At 34.9% G+C, this 21,194-nt stretch overlaps 1 protein-coding gene and 2 long non-coding RNA genes across 3 annotated transcripts; 2 read left to right on the forward strand and 1 right to left on the reverse strand.

Annotated features, from left to right (window-relative positions):
- Positions 1–2,470: 2,470 nt before the first annotated feature.
- LOC131426629 (uncharacterized) lies at positions 2,471–4,847 on the reverse strand. The gene is made up of 2 exons (XR_009229131.1): positions 4,382–4,847; positions 2,471–4,293 (listed from the first exon to the last, which is right to left on the reverse strand). It is a non-coding gene; the product is annotated as an uncharacterized LOC131426629 (long non-coding RNA).
- A 3,230-nt stretch (positions 4,848–8,077) lies between these two features.
- Positions 8,078–15,022, forward strand: LOC131428742 (uncharacterized). Its single transcript, XR_009229399.1, has 3 exons — positions 8,078–8,201; positions 12,720–13,160; positions 13,229–15,022. It is a non-coding gene; the product is annotated as an uncharacterized LOC131428742 (long non-coding RNA).
- Positions 15,023–19,427: 4,405 nt separating this feature from the next.
- LOC131426630 (small nuclear ribonucleoprotein Sm D3-like) lies at positions 19,428–20,117 on the forward strand. Its single transcript, XM_058589495.1, has one exon. It carries the CDS (start codon positions 19,555–19,557, stop codon positions 19,996–19,998), a length of 444 nt encoding a protein of 147 aa, XP_058445478.1. The 5' UTR covers positions 19,428–19,554; the 3' UTR covers positions 19,999–20,117.
- The last annotated feature ends 1,077 nt before the right edge of the window (positions 20,118–21,194 follow it).

Raw genomic sequence — 21,194 nt, forward strand, 5'->3', positions numbered from 1 at the left:
GAAATTTCAGAGCTTGGTTGTAGTTAATCTTTCAAAAATAATAGAAATAGAACTTAAAAAGAACTTACAGTGATGATATTTGCACTCATGCGACCTTTGGTCATATGATGACGACTTTTTAAGTATCTTTACTTCATTCATTCAATTTGCAAATTGTAAGTCGTATGTCTTTCATTTCTCTTGTACATGTTTGATGGCACATCTTGAATAGAAATTGCCTTGAAGAGGCAAAAAACGAATTTCTAAAACATATCCGAAATTAAAGTGGTTGTTGGTTTTCTACACGCACTCATGCGACCTTTGGTCATATGATGACGACTTGCAGAGAAACTTCTCCGATATACATTAAAAATAATATTCCGTAGTGATAATATCACGGTTCCATACAATTTGGCTCAAACTAGGATAAACTATAGAATTTCTTCGAAACTCTAGTGGTTGGTTTGAGCAAAAAACGAATTTCTAAAACATATCCGAAATTAAAGTGGTTGTTGGTTTTCTATACGCACTCATGCGACCTTTGGTCATATGATGACGACTTGCAGAGAAACTTCTCCGATATACATTAAAAATAATATTCCGTAGTGATAATATCACGGTTCCATACAATTTGGCTCAAACTAGGATAAACTATAGAATTTCTTCGAAACTCTAGTGGTTGGTTTGAGCAAAAAACGAATTTCTAAAACATATCCGAAATTATAGTGATTGGTTTTCGACAATATATCAAATATTCTAAAACGACCTAGTTTTGAAGAGACTGACAAATTCATTAATCGTTACTATACGAATTGTAAATAGAAATATATAGAGAAACTTCAGTGATTGTATGGTGGTTGCGATAAGACTCAAGCACTCATGCGACCTTTGGTCATATGATGACGACTTTTGTAGACTTCAATTTCATAAATTTGTAATGCATATTGTAATATTGTGGAGCTGCAGTGGTTTGGTCTTTAAACACAAAAATAATATTCCGTAGTGATAATATCACGTATCAAAAACATAGCTTCTTCTTTTCGAAAAAAAAATTGAAATAGAATTTGAAAGAAATCACAGCAAGCTGGTATCATGTTCATATGGTAAATCACATACGAATAGGAAATAGAAAATATTGAGAAATTTCAGAGCTTGGTTGTAGTTAATCTTTCAAAAATAATAGAAATAGAACTTAAAAAGAACTTACAGTGATGATATTTGCACTCATGCGACCTTTGGTCATATGATGACGACTTTTTAAGTATCTTTACTTCATTCATTCAATTTGCAAATTGTAAGTCGTATGTCTTTCATTTCTCTTGTGCATGTTTGATGGCACATCTCAAATAGAAATTGCCTTGAAGAGACAAAAAACGAATTTCTAAAACATATCCGAAATTAAAGTGGTTGTTGGTTTTCTACACGCACTCATGCGACCTTTGGTCATATGATGACGACTTGCAGAGAAACTTCTCCGATATACATTAAAAATAATATTCCGTAGTGATAATATCACGGTTCAATACAATTTGGCTCAAACTAGGATAAACTATAGAATTTCTTCGAAACTCTAGTGGTTGGTTTGAGCAAAAAACGAATTTCTAAAACATATCCGAAATTATAGTGATTGGTTTTCGACAATATATCAAATATTCTAAAACGACCTAGTTTTGAAGAGATTGACAAATTCATTAATCATTACTATACGAATTGTAAATAGAAATATATAGAGAAACTTCAGTGATTGTATGGTGGTTGCGATAAGACTCAAGCACTCATGCGACCTTTGGTCATATGATGACGACTTTTGTAGACTTTAATTTTATAAATTTGTAATGCATATTGTAATATTGTGAAGCTGCAGTGGTTTGGTCTTTAAACACAAAAATAATATTCCGTAGTGATAATATCACGTATCAAAAACATAGCTTCTTCTTTTCGAAAAAAAAATTGAAATAGAATTTGAAAGAAATCACAGCAAGTTGGTATCATGTTTCTATGGTTATTCACATGCCGACAGGAAACAGAAAATATTGAATGCTTCCTTGGAAACAATGATCATTTGTAGCCCAGAAACAAATAGTCTTACGTAGTGTCAAATTGATTCAGTTTAATTGAATGGTAGGAAAAATGAACAAAAAATATTTCGGCCATATTTTGTATTCAGTATTTATCCGTATTTAACATTTTAATAAAACCGATACTGTTGATTAGCAAGAAGGAGGAGAAGAAGCAAAAGTCTTCGTAAGGTCCAAGGTCACGACAATGGCGCAGTAAATATTCTAAAACGACCTAGTTTTGAAGAGATGTACAAACTCTTGTTCAGAAAGCAGACAGGCATTGACAATTGCCTTCTGCATGGGCACAGCGATACCTCCGCTGCAAGGCCGTCGCAGATTAACTCATTTTGGTGACTTGAGTTTGGATCAACGTTGATAAGTAAAATAGAAGTGATTGTTAATAATATATCAGTTCTCTTTTGAAAAGTTCGATGATACGCAAAACACGTAACTTGATGACCGTGACAGGATATCATAAGGACCAAGGTCACGACAATGGCGCAGTAAATATTCTAAAACGACCTAGTTTTGAAGAGATTTACAAACTCGACCAATTACGCTGTATCTTACGAGGTGCAATTTGATAGCATTGATTACAAACCAGAATGATGAGTATTCGGTCTAATCCATCTTGTAAAGGACTTAAAGAGAAACGTGAGATGTGATAGATGTCAAAATTAGTGATTAAAATATGCAAATGGTTATGTGATTCAAACTATGTAAATCTTAATTACGTTATGTAGAAGAGTTAAGTGTAGGAAAATAAAGACATAAGAAAACAAAACATAGGAGCATGGTCTACGGTACTTATCTTTACGACAAGGTATATTAAGAATAGTGTTACGGTGAGAATCGTAACGTTTCGAATCAATAAAAGTCATTTGTAATCGCGCACATTTCTTAGATTTCAACTGAAAAATATCGAGTCTTACACGAGAATTCAGTGTGAAAATTGTAAGTTTTATCAAAATACATTACGCGGTACACGAAGCTGTAACCTCCTTAATAAAAGACGTCGGGAAAATCCCACGTCAGAACAAATGGACTATCGAAAAAATATTCCTGAAAGACCAAAGTCACGACAATGGCGCAGTAAATATTCTAAAACGACCTAGTTTTGAAGAGATGTACAAACTCGTCCAAGTATACGGTTGCAGCGCCCTTACCATATTTTCCGTTGAATATGCCAGCATTGTAGAAAAGAGAGAAGTCGTGTAGAAAACTCGCCACTCTTCAAGTAAACCCTCACATCAGCGTAACCGCAACGTTCTTTTAGAAACAGACATCTTTATAGACACTAGTCACTGTCATTTGCAGAAACAGTGGTATCAGCTATCTGACAAAAGTTGGATAAGCTTTCGCCTTAAAATCGCGAGCTCAGTTTGTACTAAAAACTTCGAGCTTCACCCGAAAATTAGAATTAAAGTTAGAAAATGAGATGGTTGGGCGTTTCGGACGTCAACCCGTGCGGGATGGAAGATGAAACGCAACATTTGATGCCATGACCAGGATATACGAATAGGAAATAGAAAATATTGAGAAACTTCAGTGGTTGGTCTGCTTTCACGTAGAGTCTGGTTTGGCAAAATAGATGCCAAAATGAGTTCGGTTTGACATGCCCACAGAAATCCGTCACTATCTTCTCAAAATTAACATCAAAAACTTCTTAATCCATATGGATGTTAGTATAATGCCACAAACGTGCAAAATTGTAATAGGAAAATGTTCACTGATTAGAGTTTGTCTTTACATAGTCTGCATTGGAAATATTAAAGTTAATTACTAATCGACCTGATTTCTCGAACTTTTCAAAACCATTGAAAACTAAATTAATTTTTAGGTTTGCACTGTACTCTCCTGATCTTACCAGAAATATTTAGCATTCACTGACGTGCTCCACAGAAAGCACCTGTTCAAGTTAACGAAGCTGTTTCTAACCTCAAACTTTCCAAAGTCGTTGGAAGTAAAATTAATTTTGAGGTTTGCACTGTGCTCTCCTGATCTTACCAGAAAAATCGGCAAGCTGTCACTGACGTGTTCCGCAGAAAGCCAAACTCAAGCAACGGAGATGATTCGTGAAAATTCTAGATCATTCCATGTGATTACGACGACATTCTGGTGTATGTGCAAATGTCAATTGTTGGCAGATAATCGGTCCTGTCTAAGAACTCTGCTCGTCGATCCGGTATCCTGATGCTTAGTAGAAACGGATATTGTTAATCTGCATACATGGTATCCGGGAAACTGTGCTGATCTGTGAAAGAGTGAAACATAAATATAAAAATTGAATTGAACAACGAAAACTACTGGAATAAATTCATGTAAAAATCGGAAATTCTCACCTGACATCAAATCACTAAACAATATACGACATTGCAAATGTGAACGTATTTCGCCATCTTTTTTTTGTTAGCCATTTTCGATTTGCCACATGTCGAGCTCAGACATCGATCATGGAAAATGTTCCGTTTTTTGTACTGCATTCAGTAGCTCTTCAGTTCCGATTAATCGACAACTCCTAGCTGACATCAAATCACTGAGCAATACACCGCATTGCAGTAATTTCGCCATTTTTTTTTGGTTAGCCATTTTCGATTTGCCACATGTCGAGCTAAGAGATCGTTCATAAAAAAATGTTTCGTTTTTGTACATTTACTGCGTTCAGTGGCTTGAACTAACTTCCGATTAACGTTTGATGGACAAATAATTTCACACGATTTTAGATTTTCACCAAAAAAAAAAACTTAGAACTGTCTAAAATCCTGTATCACATTCTGTTCGAACTGTATCACATTCTATTTGCACTGTCGGATTGGGAATGACTCTGAATACGAACTGCAGTAGGCTTTTGTAGTTAGATAAATTCATGAGCGGCATTCGCACACCACCACATAGAAACGGTTTTCTTTATACCTGTCGTTAGTCGAGCGAACGGTAGGTAATTTTTATCACTAGCTGCAGAGGTAGCTGTTTTTTGTTCATCAGGTAATTGAAGCTTTCCAAATATTCCATAAATTAGTAAAAGTTATTATTATTTATTTTACATTTGAATCATGTATAATTCTTTTGCAGAATCGGTTAGTTGTGTTCGTGAGCTTCAATGAATTCAGCAGCCTCAACAATGATTTATTAAATGTATTCTACATCATCTTAATTCAATACACGTGCGAGTGTGTTGGTGTGGTAGATAATATTAGCGGGAAAATGTTCAAAATACTAAACAATGAAAACATAACTCAGAATGTTTTGCGACTTTTGTTTCGCAACCTTTTACATAAGTTTCGAGATTCCTCCAAATCCAGAATCCGTGAAATGTGTGAAATTTTGAAAAAAAAAATTCAGATTACGGTTAGAACTCCAACAAACTTACTTGCAGTTCTCACACATTTCCATTCCGTATAGAAATGTACCCGTACATAATCAAAACGTGTTTGTAACAGAAACGTCAAACTACTATCCAACGTGTATGTGTGTGTCGCGAAAATAGGTGTATGCAAAAGTTCTTGCCGGTTTCCAGTGATTGTACTTCTACTGAATTTGTACCTATAAAAACTTTTTTTAAAATGCCCTGTATCGGGAAGTATAACATTGTTTCCAAGCTTAAATTGGTGTTACTCGTTGCTGTGTGTCATTCCGTCATTGTTATAAAAGGTGATTTTTTTTGAGGTTAGGATTTTCATGCATTAGTATTTGCTCAGATTTTTTGAGGTTATGATTTTCATGCATTATTATTTGCTCAGTATGCTTTGACATTTCATCATGAATAGACTTACTAACGAGCAACGCTTGCAAATCATTGAATTTTATTACCAAAATCAGTGTTCGGTTCGAAATGTGTTTCGCGCTTTACGCCCGATTTATGGTCTACATAATCGACCAAGTGAGCAAACAATTAATGCGATTGTGACCAAGTTTCGCACTCAGTTTACTTTATTGGACATTAAACCAACCACACGAATGCGTACAGTGCGTACAGAAGAGAATATTGCGTCTGTTTCTGAGAGTGTTGCTGAAGACCGTGAAATGTCTATTCTTGGTGTAAAACCGTATAAAATACAGCTCCTGCAAGAACTGAAGCCGAACGATCTGCCACAACGTTGAATTTTCAGTGAATGGGCCCTAGAAAAGTTGGCAGAAAATCCGCTTTTTTATCGACAAATTTTGTTCAGCGATGAGGCTCATTTCTGGTTGAATGGCTACGTAAATAAGCAAAATTGCCGCATTTGGAGTGAAGAGCAACCAGAAGCCGTTCAAGAACTGCCCATGCATCCCGAAAAATGCACTGTTTGGTGTGGTTTGTACGCTGGTGGAATCATTGGACCGTATTTTTTCAAAGATGCTGTTGGACGCAACGTTACAGTGAATGGCGATCGCTATCGTTCGATGCTAACAAACTTTTTGTTGCCAAAAATGGAAGAACTGAATTTGGTTGACATGTGGTTTCAACAAGATGGCGCTACATGCCACACAGCTCGCGATTCTATGGCCATTTTGAGGGAAAACTTCGGAGAACAATTCATCTCAAGAAATGGACCGGTAAGTTGGCCACCAAGATCATGCGATTTGACGCCTTTAGACTATTTTTTGTGGGGCTACGTCAAGTCTAAAGTCTACAGAAATAAGCCAGTAACTATTCCAGCTTTGGAAGACAACATTTCCGAAGAAATTCGGGCTATTCCGGCCGAAATGCTCGAAAAAGTTGCCCAAAATTGGACTTTCCGAATGGACCACCTAAGACGCAGCCGCGGTCAACATTTAAATGAAATTATCTTCAAAAAGTAAATGTCATGTACCAATCTAACGTTTAAAATAAAGAACCGATGAGATTTTGCAAATTTTATGCGTTTTATTGTTTAAAAAAGTTCTCAAGCTCTTAAAAAATCACCCTGTATTTCGTTCATAAAAAAATCGTCTTACACATCCACCAACAGACTCGAGAGAGTCAAATAATTTGCTTAGTTCTTCGCACAATTCACCAACACAAAAAAAAACGTTTTTGAGTGCATTCTGCCAAGCTAGCCGGAATGTTATATTCCGGAATGTTAGCAGGTTTTTCTAGAAATGCAAATAATTGTGTTGGTAAGATATTTTTTGCAGCGTTTTGCGTTCAATGAATAACCCAAAGTTACTTCTTGTACATTTTGCTATCGTCTTTTTATATTAGTAATTTACACTCCAAGTTTCAGTAAATTCCCTTCCATAGACTTTGAATGCGAACAAAAGGTTTATCCGGAAATGCAAAACTATACAAGGAGTGTCACGAATTTCATAATTTTGCTATAATTATTTAATTATTCATGAATATCTATGTTGTACCCTTCAAAAGTATCCCCGTCAGACTTTATACACTTGTGGTAACGTTTTTTCCCAATCCTTGAAGCATTTTGAAAAAGAAACACGTTTTTTGTGATCTTCCTTCAGTGCCGTTATTCTTTCTTCAACCTTTGGCTACTTTATTTTTGTGAACAAGAAAGGGTTCCAGCAGACCCTGTCAGCTTGGAGCGATCTCAATCTTCAGTTCAGCAACGCCATCGCACGGCGTCTCATTCAACATGTCATGTCAATTGTATGGGTGCGCAGCCCTGCTATTTTGGCGCGAACGAATTTGACATTTCTCTCCCCTACTTCTATGTATGAGATTCGATGCGGACTCACCTGAGGGCGACATGCTCGCAAAAAAGGATGTTGCCAATTATTTGTTCGGGAAATGTGAGAGCTGGATATCTTGTTAATATGATGTCTTTGGTTCCAGGTAGCCGAAAATAATCGAATGGCGCGCATACGAGATGTACAAAACTAAGATTTCCAATTTGAACTGCTCTGAGTCAAAGACTTAACGTAAAAATAATAAAAAAATAAAAATAATAAGATTTTCTTCTGACATGGTCTACCTATAATATCGCCTACCTGCATACCGGTTGAATGACAGTGTACCGGCTGCAGTGAACACCACTTGTATTGGTGTGAACAGGCTGCTGAATACCAACACCAACCAAGTGATACAAAAGCTTACTTCGATTCGTTAGCATTAGAGTTCGTACAGTGACGCAGCGAATAGTGTTTTGTTATTATAAAGCGAACTCCACAACTGCATTTTATTTCGATACGGCTTTGCAAAGTTGAATGAAGACTGCTGCTAGGTGATATGTAAAGAAATTGAAGGTAAGTAAAATCAAAATACAATCACAACACCTCGCGAGCAACGCCTTGTTGGAAGGAAAAAGGTGGCCGTTGATAAAAGGTGATTTTCTTGTTGGTATCTTTTTGACAACACTGTTTTTGACAGGTCCGTAATTTATTCATAAATCGACTTACGAACAAACAAAGCTTGCAAACTATTGAATTTTACTATTAAAGTTGCTTGGTTAAGAGAGTGCATCGCGCACTACTTCCAACATATGATCAGTTTGGTCGGCCTATTGAGGCAGCTATTCGAAAGCTTGTGACTAAAAGTAAACCCGGTTTACTTTATTGGACATTAAACCAAAAGAACTCTGTTACAAGACGGTACCATTTCCCACACGGAACGCGAAACAATGACCAAATTAAGAGCGGTCTTCGGTGAACAGTTTATCTCCACCTATACGCAGAGAAATGGAGCATGTTTAAAATAACAAAACAGTTGATAGATTTTTAAATTTGATTTATGTGTATTTCAAGCTAGAATATGATTGTTTTGACCCAATTCTCCCTTCAACATCAACAACGATCTCTGTTTGATTTGAATCAAAATTTTGGCCTAACCAAACGAAAAAAATATTTGTTTATGCTTTTGTATTTTGTAGCAATAAACTAACTATTTATTATGTATCAACCAAAGTTGATTTGATATTATCGAAATGTCCACGTTGATTCAATTCTGATATATTTTTATGTCAAGAAAAAATAGATTTAATTTATCAAAGACCATATTTGTTAGCTGATACAACTAAGTTTACTGTTTAAATGAACCGTAACAGTTTTATTTCTTATAAATTAGAGCGATTTCTTTTCGCGTGAATAAATCACAGCATTTTTCGTGCGGCGGAAAAGTTTGTACGCGTTTTCTAAGTAAAATTTCATCTGCTTGTTTCAACCATAAAAAACCTGTTTTAATCCACCTAGTGGTGTAATGATGCCTTTCTCATAACAATCAAACTATCATATAGTATAATACTGTGGTATTCTTCAAAATTATTTTTCTTCGATTCTTAAAAGAATAATCGAAATAGATTTGTTAGACCGTCTACTGATAAAAACTATCAATTGGAAAAGATTTGAGGTCGATTTAGAAAACTTTTTACGGTTTCTCGCTCTTTTCAGTGATGGTATAAAATTTTTAACACACTTTACCCTATATTTCCGGATCCGGATGAAATTCAGGAATTACGTATGGGACCACAGGACCTTTCATTTGAACTTAAGTTTGTGAAAATCGGTCGCGCCATCTATGAGAAAATTTAGAACACATATTTTCATTTTTTTGCACATTTTACCCCATAAAGTTAGTGCAAAAAACGTTACATACACAAATACGCACATACACACACACGCAAACACACACACAGACATTTTGCGTACTCGACGAACTGAGTCGAATGGTATATGACACTCGGCCCTCCGGGCCTCGGTTCAAACGTTCAAACGGTTTTCACAGTGATTGCATAACCTTTCTATATGAGAAAGGCGAAAAAAAAAATTTTCTTCGATTCTTAAAAGAATAACCGAAATCGGTTTGTTTGACCGTCTACTGATAAAAACCATTAAATTGGAAAAGATTTGAGGTCGATTTAGAAAATTTTGTAAGGTTTTTCCCCATTTTCAGTGATGGTGTACATTTTTTAACACACTTTACCCTATATTTCCGTATCCGGAAGTCGGATCCGCATGAAATTCAGGAATAACGCATGGGACCACAGGACCTTTTATTTGAATCTAAGTTTGTGAAAATCGGTCGCGCCATCTATGAGAAAAGTTAAAACACATATTTTCTTTTTTTTGCACATTTTACCCCATAACTCTCGAACCGGAAGTCGGATCTAAATAATATTCAGGAATTTTGTATGGGACCTCAAGACGTTTCATTTGAATCTAAGTTTGTGAAAATCGGATCAGCCATCTCTGAGAAAAGTTAGTGCAAAAAAACGTTACATACACACATACGCACATACACACACACACACACACACACACACACACACACACACACACACACACACACACACACACACATACACACACACACAGACATTTTGCGTACTCGACGAACTGAGTCGAATGGTATATGACACTCGGCCCTCCGGGCCTCGGTTCAAAAGTCGGTTTTCACAGTGATTGCATAACCTTTCTATATGAGAAAGGCAAAAATAATAAAATAAAATAAAATATGAAGAAAAAACTTGGTTCAATTGATCTATGATCTTATTTGTGTAATGATACAACTAAATTTACTATTTAAATGGATCATATTAGTTTTATTTTTCAAATAAACCAGAGCAATTTTTTTCTCGCGCGCATAAACCAAAGCATTCTTTCGTTTCCTAGGAGGTTTTCAACAGTTCAAGTGTACGTATTGATAATTAAGAATGTTTTAGAAATTTGTGTATCATTACATAACACATTTTCTTTACATAAATTATTTGATGCAGGATCTTTATTATGGCCGGACTGATGGAGCATCGAACCGAATTGTGGTATGTGAATCGATCATCTATTAACGGCAATGACGAAACGTCAAAATTGTAAATAATTGTTTTTTTTCAGGAATTTTAAAACGAATACAAATATAAATACAAGTAGTATTAAAAACTACCTTGTAAATTATTAGTTTGAAAGAAATCATTTTATTCTTAAAACAAACAAAAATGTATGATTTCAATAAACAAAAGCGTTAGTTGAAATAGCTAAATTTAAGGTAATTTATTTCAACTAAAATGTTTGTGAATTTAAAGCGCAACAATTCTTAACTTTAACTAAAGCTCGTTCATTCATAACATATTTTTCAAATTGAATTCACTGTGAAATTGTTTATCAAGAAATTGACAGGAACGCACAAGAAAAATATTTGTTATTTTTATCAAAATGTCGCTCGAAACAAACTAACCCACTGAGTAAAATTGATTATCATGTTTAGTAGTTTCAAGCAACAACGTTTTCTAAATCAAACCAGATTTTCTTTTGGTCACTATTTTACACAAAAAAAAATAGTTGCGGGAAACCCAAATTCGGTTATATTTACAATTTTAGAGATGCAGGATCTCTATCTTGACCGGACTGATGGAGCACCGAATCGTTGGATGCTACAAAAAATAAACAAATAAACTGGATTTGATTGTGGCATAGGAATAAATCGATCATCTAGCGACATAACGGTTAAATGTAGCAAAAATTCAATTCAAAAAATGATTTTCAGAAATTTGAAAATTTTTAAATTAAAATAAAAATGGTATCAAAATCTATCTTGTGTTTGAAAGAAATCATTTTGTTCTTAGAAACAAACAAATAACTAGGCACAAGGAAACTTATTTCAACTAAAAGGTTTGCGAATTTTAAGCGGAACAATTATCAACTTCATCTAAAGTTCGTTGAAGCAAAACAAATTTTTCAAATTGAATTTCCTGTGAAATTGTTTGTCAAGAAATTGACAGGAACGCTCAAGTAACATATTTGTTACTTTTATCAAAATGTCGTTTGAAACAAACTAACCCGCTGAGAAAAATTAATTGTCTTATTTTGTAGTTTCTAGAATCAATATTTGCTATATCAAACCAGATTTTCTATTGTCACTATTTCAATAAAAAAATTCGTTGTGTGAAACCCGAAATAAGCTATTTTTACAATTTTTTTTTCCTGCGTGTAGATCGTGTGATTTATCGCCTTTTGGCTATTTCTTGTGGGGCCATTTTAAGGTTTACGTCTACAAGGTTAAACCAGCAACGATTGACGCACTGGAAGCCAATATTGAAGCATTTATTCGTGAAATACCGGCCAATATTTTTGAGAGAGTGTGCCAAAATTGGACCTTACGCATGGGCCATCTAAAGCGGAGCCGCGGCCAACATTTGCATGAAGGCATTTTCAAACGTTAAATTTTATTGATCGTTCTTTCGATTCCAATGAAGATTTCATCAATTTTCTCAGATTTTTTTGTGTTTACCCTTTATAAAGTGAGCCCCAAAACTGCTAAAAACTTTGCAATTCGCTGACATTTTATTACGAAAAAGGAAACCGCAGATAGTTTGTTTCAATAGCAAAACGTGTCGCACCGAATTGTTCAAGTAATAAGGGTTTTTTTTAGGAGGTTTGTTTTTGCAATAGGGATTACTCTATTGTCTGAAAGTTGTTATGACAGTTTAAAGTGACGCCTCTATTCAGTTTTGTTTGGCAAATCCTCATGAACAGGTTGTCCTCAGAACAACGCTTCAAAATTTATTTTCAAAATCAGTGTTCGATTAAAACTAACCAATATTCAACGTGTCATTACTGAAATACGCCGTCAAATTCAGGTGGTCGAAAATTGAACCTCCAGAATTACTTTTGTGAGAGACAGTCATGGCAGACATATTTCCGAAATCATATTTAAACATTAAATACCAAGAAATTATCTACTAGATAAAAAAATTGGCTATTTAATAATTTAGCATGTGTTTAATTTAAATTTCAAATCAGCAAGCTCCTAAAAGAACACTCTTTATAATGCAGTTGCTGATGGAAGCGGAGAAAAGGAAACTAATTTTGAGCACCCACACAGACAATCCAACGTGGACTGGCTCGAAAATTGCAAAATCGCTGAAGTTAGCTAAATCTACCGTGTGCGGTGTTCTCAAACGCTTCCGTGAGCAGAAAACTGTTGTTCGGAAGGATCACAGCAAGCGTCGCAGTGGAACATACGATCGACACCTGCATCGTAAGGTACTGAAGACAATAAGGGCAAACCCAGGACTCTCGGATGGTGACATTGCCAAAAAATACAATTCAAACAAAAGCACCGTCCGAAGGATCCGTCTACGTGAAGGTTTTTGTTCCGATCGCGGCCAGTTCAAGATCAAGTTACCAAAACTAGAAAAACGGAAACGAGTGGCCAAATTTCAAGAGTGTGAGAACGAGGAGGAAGTTAAGCATAAACAACATCAAAACGAACGGGTGAGAAACTGCAAACAATTTCAAATTTCATCATATTGGATTTAACGCTTTCCTATCTCAAATTATAGTATACTCCACCGACGACGACGAAATAGATTTCTAATGTCGTTTTCGCTTGATGCCAAACCTAACCCAGTTTTCACCCTAACTGCTGTCAAACCGTTTGTTTGAAGCTAGTTTCGAACCTAGTTTTAACGTTGTTGAACTGAAAATCGAGTCAGTTTCGAACCTGGTTGTTATATCAGGTTTGCTCAAACCCCCGTTGCTAAGTGCGAAATCAACACAGTTTCGTGAGAAGTGTTTGTTTGATGAAACTACCCTGGGTCAGTTTCAGTTTTCTCAAGCGAAAACGACATAATATAGGTCGCGTGCGGGAACATGATGCCAGCTTGCTGTGATTTCTTTCCAATTCTATTTCATTTTTTTCGAAGAGAAAATGCCATGTTTTGGATATGTAATATTATCACTACGGAATATTACTGTAACTATAACCTATAATTAGAGTGACGACTTCTCATCCGTAATGTTGGCAACAATTCATAACATTCCATTAGCTTTGCATTGAATTGACAGGTCGTTTGCTCGTTTGGCACTGGTAGCTGTCATTCCAAACAAACAGCTGTCGTCACTCGGATTATAGTCACTCTAATTTTTGTGTTTAAAGATGGAACATTTCCAGCTTTCGATATATTACAATATACATTATAAGAGCAAATTCAGCAGCTGCAAGATTCACATGGGTGGTCTATAATGTAAATGAAACTGAAACAAACGTATCCCCAGCAATCCGTTTTAGTTTTATTTATTCGACCAGTTCTACTGTCAAATTTAAAACTGGTATACATTGCCGTTCTATTTTTTGTATATTTGAAACACGAATAAAACACTGCTGGGGCTGCCAGTTTTTCTTGTTATATAATCCAGATTTAAATTTTAAAACTGACATAAATTATGCATCTAGAACTAGAACACTCCTGAATATGCCCTAAATTTATGAAATTAAAGTATACAAAAGTCGTCATAATATGACCAAAGGTCGCATTAGTGCCTGTGTCGTGTAGGTTTTTCTAAAGTTCTGGTTGATTTGTTTTCAACACAGCACTCCCAATCTAATCACTGAAGTTTCTCTATATATTTCTATTTGCAATTAGTATACCAGTAAAAATTAATTTGTTGATATTTTCAAAACTAGGTCGTTTTAGAATATTTGAGTAATTTGTATATAACCAATTACTGTGATATGGAAAAATTCTTGAAGTTTGTTTTTTGCCAAACTAACCATTAGAGTTTCGAAGAAATTCTATAGTATATCCTTGTATGAGTCAAATTATATTGAACCGTGATATTATCACTACGGAATATTATTTTTTATGTATACCGGAGAAAATTCTCTGCTAGTCGTCATCATATGACCAAAGGTCGTATGAGTGTGTATAAAAAACCAATAACTGTTTTTGCCTCTTTAAAGCAATTTCTATTTAAACATGCACAAGAGAAATGAAAGACATACGACTTACAATTTGCAAATTGAATGAATAAGAATACATAAAAAGTCGTCATCATATGACCAAAGGTCGCATGAGTGTAAATATTATCACTGTAAGTTCTTCTTAAGTCCTATTTCTATTATTTTTAAGACCAACAAACCAAGGACTTAAATAACCTCCTTTTGAGCAGTAAGTATTTCATAAGAAGAGTTCACCAACTCTAAGATTTTCCATTTATTAAACAACTGAGAACATTTTGGACAACTCCAATAGTCTTGTTCTCCCGGTTAATGCTCGAGTTGCACGCATGGTTGGTGAAACCAACGAACGCACTCCTCGGAACACGCCATTGAATCTATATTATCTGGTTCGTCACAAAGTCGACAGTGACCCTTCATATGTTTTATATACTATAGAGGTTTTCATTCTACTTGCTGATTTTGTCCTAAGGATCCAACCGTCCGTTGGAGAATTCGTTACCGACCGTCGGTCGCACTTCTGAGCTTCGTTTCCTCTTGGTGTACTGGCTCGTTAAAGCTTGTAGACGTCGCAGGAGTTGACGTCTAATGCAGTATTCAATTATTATCTATGTTGCATCATAGAATGATGATGTTGATTGACCTTTCTCATTGATTATGCGTAGACTAAATTCTTGAAAATTAAATGATTTGATTAGAATTATTCTAGCTACTGCTTTCACTTACAATCGATTCCATAATTACCTTACTTCTTCAAGCTTCAATAAATCTGGTCTCAAACACAGTTCGGAGTGATTTTTTGGCTTTCCTCATTCAAATTATTCTTTCAATGAATCGAAAAGTTCATCTGAATGAGTCTGAGAGATTGTTTTACGCAATCGAAAACAAAAATACACAATGACTTACAATTTGCAAATTAAAATCCAACTACAGGAACATTCGATGGCAATGAGTTCTTTATCTTTCAATTCACTAACATTTTATGTTAAGCAAGACACGTCTGGATCGTATCAGCTGTACAAATTAGAAGAACTTATTTTTTTGGTTCCATTGAATTCTCCCAGCAGTGTTGCGCGCAGCGCTCAAGAGTTGCTGAATGCACTCTAACGTGTAACTATCGATAATTTACTTAATTTCGATACACAATAGATCGGTTGAAATCAAGCTACTTAGAATAAATCAAATTTAAATTCAGAGTAAGGCAATACATGATGATTCACGTATATTTAATAATGACCACAACTATTGATAGCTTCTCGAGGGTAGCTTTCTGTTCTATCTATGAGTAATTGGTACTGTTCCTTCCGATTTCTGGTTTGTACTGAAAAATGTAAAAGCTCTTATTTGCAGATGCGACCTTCTAGTAAATCCTTCCATGATATCAGGTTTTACCACACACGTTTGTATCCTTACAAGTAAGATAATTTAAAGGAAAGAAATCTAAGAAAAATAAGTGTGGATAATAAAGTGAAGAATGACAAAAGTGCTACGATTGTATTATAGTTTTGGAATATCACAAAATGGTCCCTTCTTTTCAGGGTGTTGTATTTTATTCGAATACGAGTTTCAGTTCAAAAAAAAAATTAGAAAACTAAACTCTTCGAGTAATAAAAACTGTGTCATATTCATTAACAATCGAACCGCATAGCCTTAAAAACAGTCGGAATCAAGATACTTGTTGAGTGTAAATCTTGTAAAACTACTGTATTCCGTTTTGAACGCTGCGCAAATACGATTGCTGTCGCGCATCTTTCAACGCACAACCTTTTTAACTTAGCCAATTATAAAAACACACCACTGAAATGGTTTCTATTTCGATTTCCAACCATTCTATAACTTTTGTAATGAAAATAAAAAAAATGGTAATATGACGATGAACCGAAATGTTTACACCCATCCTGCACGCTCTTTGAACATAACTCATGGTTTAAGTTGCGATTACTCAAATCCATAAACGGCAACATTATGTCACAATTTGAGTAAAATTAATTCAGGTATTAAGATCTCTTGCAGTTATTCATACATATATGAGTGAGCGTTGAGTTTTCAAACTTTTGAGTGTAAGAAAAATACTTCTTGCAATTCAGTGCGTTTTCATTCTCGCAGTATTCTGATCGAATTTAAGAATGCAAGAATATATCGTTTTTCATTGCCGTGTCTAGATCCGTTTTTTATTAAATTATGAATCGTCAATCATAGATGTTTTAAATAGAAATTTGGTGGGTTCAATTATGCTAAGTGAGAAGTCCAACATAAGGGTATCGAAATGGTTCAGTTTTGACTCCAAACCGGTAAAAAAGAAGCGGTATTGAATCACTGTTTTTCGCTTCCCATTAAAAAACGAATGACTTTAGCTAGGGATTCCAAGTATATAAAAATAAATGAATAAGATTTCTTTATTTTGAAAGCAAGGAACTAAAATTATGAAGAAAACTTTTTTTAAATTTTGAATAGAAAATATTAAACGAAAATAGAAGTAATAGAATGAATAGATAGGTGGTAACCTCAATTTAGACGACGTGCCCTTTTTATAAGTTTGATTAGTGTGAGGGTGCAGTAAGCCAGTCAAATCAATGAATAGCATCATTTGAGTTGCTATTTTATTTAGGAAATTTCGGTCACAATAGCAGTAGCAAAATAAAGCAATGGAAACCATTAGAATGATTTTCTAAACTGATTACAACCCCACTTCCACGAATCACTATGTTATCGGTTGTAGGGGTTTTTTTTCAGTATTAAACTTCTATGCTAATGTTTTGAAATGAATGTTTTTCTTTTTCTTTTTCACCATTGATTTTACAGCATAAACAATTGATTCACAATTAGATATATGGGTTACAATAAATTTTATTGTATCTTGACAAGATTTTTTTCATTTCCAACGATTCAATATATTGTTCCTACGATTCTACAATTGAATTTATTGTACACGTGGTGTTTCAAACAATATGTAAACTGTACATTTTATTGTTTTGCCAAGAAAACATGTATGAGAAAACTTTATGATTTGAATTGTTACGATACTATACATTCTATTGTAGAAATCAATTTCACAATTGATTGAATAGTGTATAACAATACATTAAAATATTTTTCAATGGTCAAAGCAAAATTGTGGCACGTTTTGTAACAGCAAATCGTATTGTTTTTCAACAGTATTTTTTATTCGGGTATGCATTAAACAACTTCTAAATGCCATTCCATTAAGGAGCAAGACTCTTTGCAAGCGTATGAGTAATGTCAACAATGTGTGCGTAAAACAAATTCCGGTGCTTCTTTTCCTGATTTTAATCAATAAATCTTCTATATGGTTGCAAAAAAAACCAATCAGTTCATTATGCTTAAATTCAAGAAAAGTTAAAATCTTAGCTCAAAACTCTTCCGTTTTCTTTAAAACTGTTCGAGAAAAATTATTTCAGTTTCAGCTTACTTCCACTAACACATTTGATTAGCAGCAAACACATTCCTATATGGATTTCCTTTTGCAGAAATTATTGCGATATAAAGATTCTCGTACCTTCTATAAGTAAACCCGTAAAATAGGAACCTTTAATTAAACACGCGAAAGGCAATGGGTATGGAATATTGTCGCAAAATTATTTATTTTTCCTGAAAACTGCTTTTTTAACAGGAAATATTTAGTTTTGTTTATTTTGTGTAGCGCAATTTAATACAAATGTATTGAAGCTCCTATTTTTATTAGGAATTAAAATCTACATTCATAAAATGTAAGCAATTTCCCATCAAACGTAGATGAAGAATTGATCAAAACTGATATTCCATCCAAAAAGTCAGGCCTAACATTCATTTAAGAATATATTATTGTTAAAAAACAATTGTTTGAAACCCAATCGTGCAAGCCACTTTGATAAACTGGTTGCACTGCATATATGAATACATAGATCTATGACATACGTACCAAATAAAATGTACGTGATACACAAATTACCAAAGCAAGTTAACTTGGTTTACTCTTGATCCTTAAAACCTACGTCAATGGTAGGGTGGAAAATATTCATATAAGTTACCCGGTGAACTTATAAATAAATGATTAAAAAAAATCATATAACTATGATGCGCTTGTTTTTTTGAGTGTATGGCACCTGTATTAATTTTATTGCGTTTTCGTTTGTTGTAAAATTCAACCCAGTTTTGACCCCAACCCAGTGCTGTCAACTGTTTTTTCCAAAACTCTGTATTTGGCGAAAAAATCTATCTGTACAATATCTTTCTCGAAAAATCAAACATCGATTTAGTGCGGAAACTGATTTTGCGACCAAAAAAAGGTGGCTCGACCTGGTTTAACCCTATGGAATCCAACACAAAAACTGAAAATCGGTATTTATCTGTATGAAAATTGAAATATCGGTATTTTGAGAGAGCATATCTGTATTCCTGTATCGAGTCCAAAAATCGGTATAAATACCGAGAAATCGGTATAGTTGGCAGCGCTGCCCCAACCATACATTTGACAGCAGTAAGGGTTGGAACTAGGTTAGTTTTAGCTTCAAGCGAAAACGTCTTTGTTGGCTCTCAAAGATGCCAGGTCTTCATATTTCTTAAGGAGTGATATATTTTATTGCATATATTTAACAAACTTTTCAAAATTCGAATTCTTCGCAGAGATGCGTTATAATTAACAGATTTTTCAGTTGGACGATTTTTGTTTTTTTTTCTGCTGCCCAAGCCGGTTTGGGTGTCATATGGTGAAATGAAAGCCCGTAGATATTTTTTCGGATTCACAGACTTTTGCAACCCAACCCTGCATGAAGATATTGGAAATTTTTAGGCATCTCCGGTGGTTCCTGTCAAAATTTTTAGCGCTAGAGTAGAGTCTAGATATTCATAACATTGCCATTATTACAAAGAACTATAAAGTTCGTGTTTTAGTGAATATATTGTACTACTGAGATATTTGATACTGAGATAATGTCTATTGGCGTTCCTATCAAAGTTCTGCATGAAGCTGAGGGTCATATTGTTACTTGTGAGACAATTACCGGCGAAGTATATAGGGGTAAACTGATCGAGGCGGAAGATAATATGAATTGTCAAATGACGCAGCTAACCGTAACCTATCGTGATGGCAGAACGGCTAATTTAGAAAACGTATATATTCGTGGATCTAAAATTCGTTTTCTAATACTCCCTGATATGCTGAAAAATGCTCCAATGTTCAAGAAACAAGGAGCAAAGTCTGGTACGGCTGGACGAGGAAAATCTGGAATATTGCGAGCTCAAGCGGCGCGTGGTCGTGGTCGGGGCAGTGGTGGAGGTGGAGGTGGAGGTGGCAATGTAGGAAATCGTCCCCCAGGAAAAGGAAATTGGCAAGGACAAGGCCCATCTGGTGGCAGAGGAAGAGGCGGATTATAGACAAGCCTACACAAACCTGAGTTATGATATAAGACAATTTCATTTCATTTCGATTCATATGTAATAAACACTGATATGTAAGTTTACGTAAAAAAAAGTACTATAAAAAGTGAAACTCATACCATTTGTTTTCATTGTGCTAGTAAGAAAGCGCGAAACTGTATTCTCTTCGTCATTTTTTACTACTGGAAAAAATAAATGGAACGATAAAATTACCCGCAGTTTTGTATTAATCGCGAATTCTATGCACTAGGGCGTAACTTCGTTATTCACACATGAGGCAACATATCGAAGAAGGGCGAAACTCTTCTTGAGTTGATTTCACTCGTTTTTTTTAGAACGGCCAATAAGCCACCTGTCAACTTCCACTTTCGAAAGAAATTGCAAGCGAGCTATGAAAGACAGAGTGTTAAATTTAACACCAGATGAAAGAGAAAACTTTTCTCTGCCGTTTACTATTATAACTTACTCTCAGCGAGTGCCGAGTCATTCGAAATTACTCTTCAAAGTGAATGTTGATGGGTGGTTTATTGGCCGTTCTCAAAAAAGGCGTGATTTATTCAGTTGACATTGTAGGAAAGCCGAATACTTCACATACCTTTTAACGATAAACCAACAATTCTTAGGCTTATTAAAATAAGATGTTAGTTGCGCCCTCCTTTAAAAAAACAGCTGAGTAATCGTTCTTCTCATACAGTGCAGTGCACGAAGGACTACCATCTCATTCTAGGTCGTGCCCGGAGATTTTATTCCGGTGCTGGTAGAAAGTGGTTTGGTTATTGTGGGAAGTGAAATGAAGACAAACAAAGCGAAACTGTCATTTGCACTAAAAGGACCTTTTCTAATGTTTATCGAAAAATATTGATCTCTTTGGTAAACTTTTGCACTCATGATAACATAAAAATAAAGCTACAATTTCCTATATTCTGTTTTCTGGATTTTGCTGATCGGGATGTGACAAAAATTTCTGGTACGTCATATAAAGAACTCAGTTTTATGAACAGTTAGTATTCGCCCTGAGAACCGGAAAGTGTTCCCTACACTCAAGCAAATTGAGTAGTGAAAATCATAAGGCAAATCTTATGATGCATCAAAAATCATCAAAATCATAATTTCATAAGATAAATATGAAAAATATACCTCTTCAATATACATCTCATCTATCACTATTATAGTTTTCATACGAACAACTTATG

This window comes from Malaya genurostris, chromosome 1 (genome assembly GCF_030247185.1).
Source record: "Malaya genurostris strain Urasoe2022 chromosome 1, Malgen_1.1, whole genome shotgun sequence".
Classification (NCBI taxonomy): domain Eukaryota; kingdom Metazoa; phylum Arthropoda; class Insecta; order Diptera; family Culicidae; genus Malaya; species Malaya genurostris.

What these genes read in the sequence shown, in the direction of transcription:
- LOC131426630 (XM_058589495.1), top strand. Translation starts at nt 19,555, where the DNA reads ATGTCTATTGGCGTTCCTATCAAAGTTCTGCATGAAGCTGAGGGTCAT.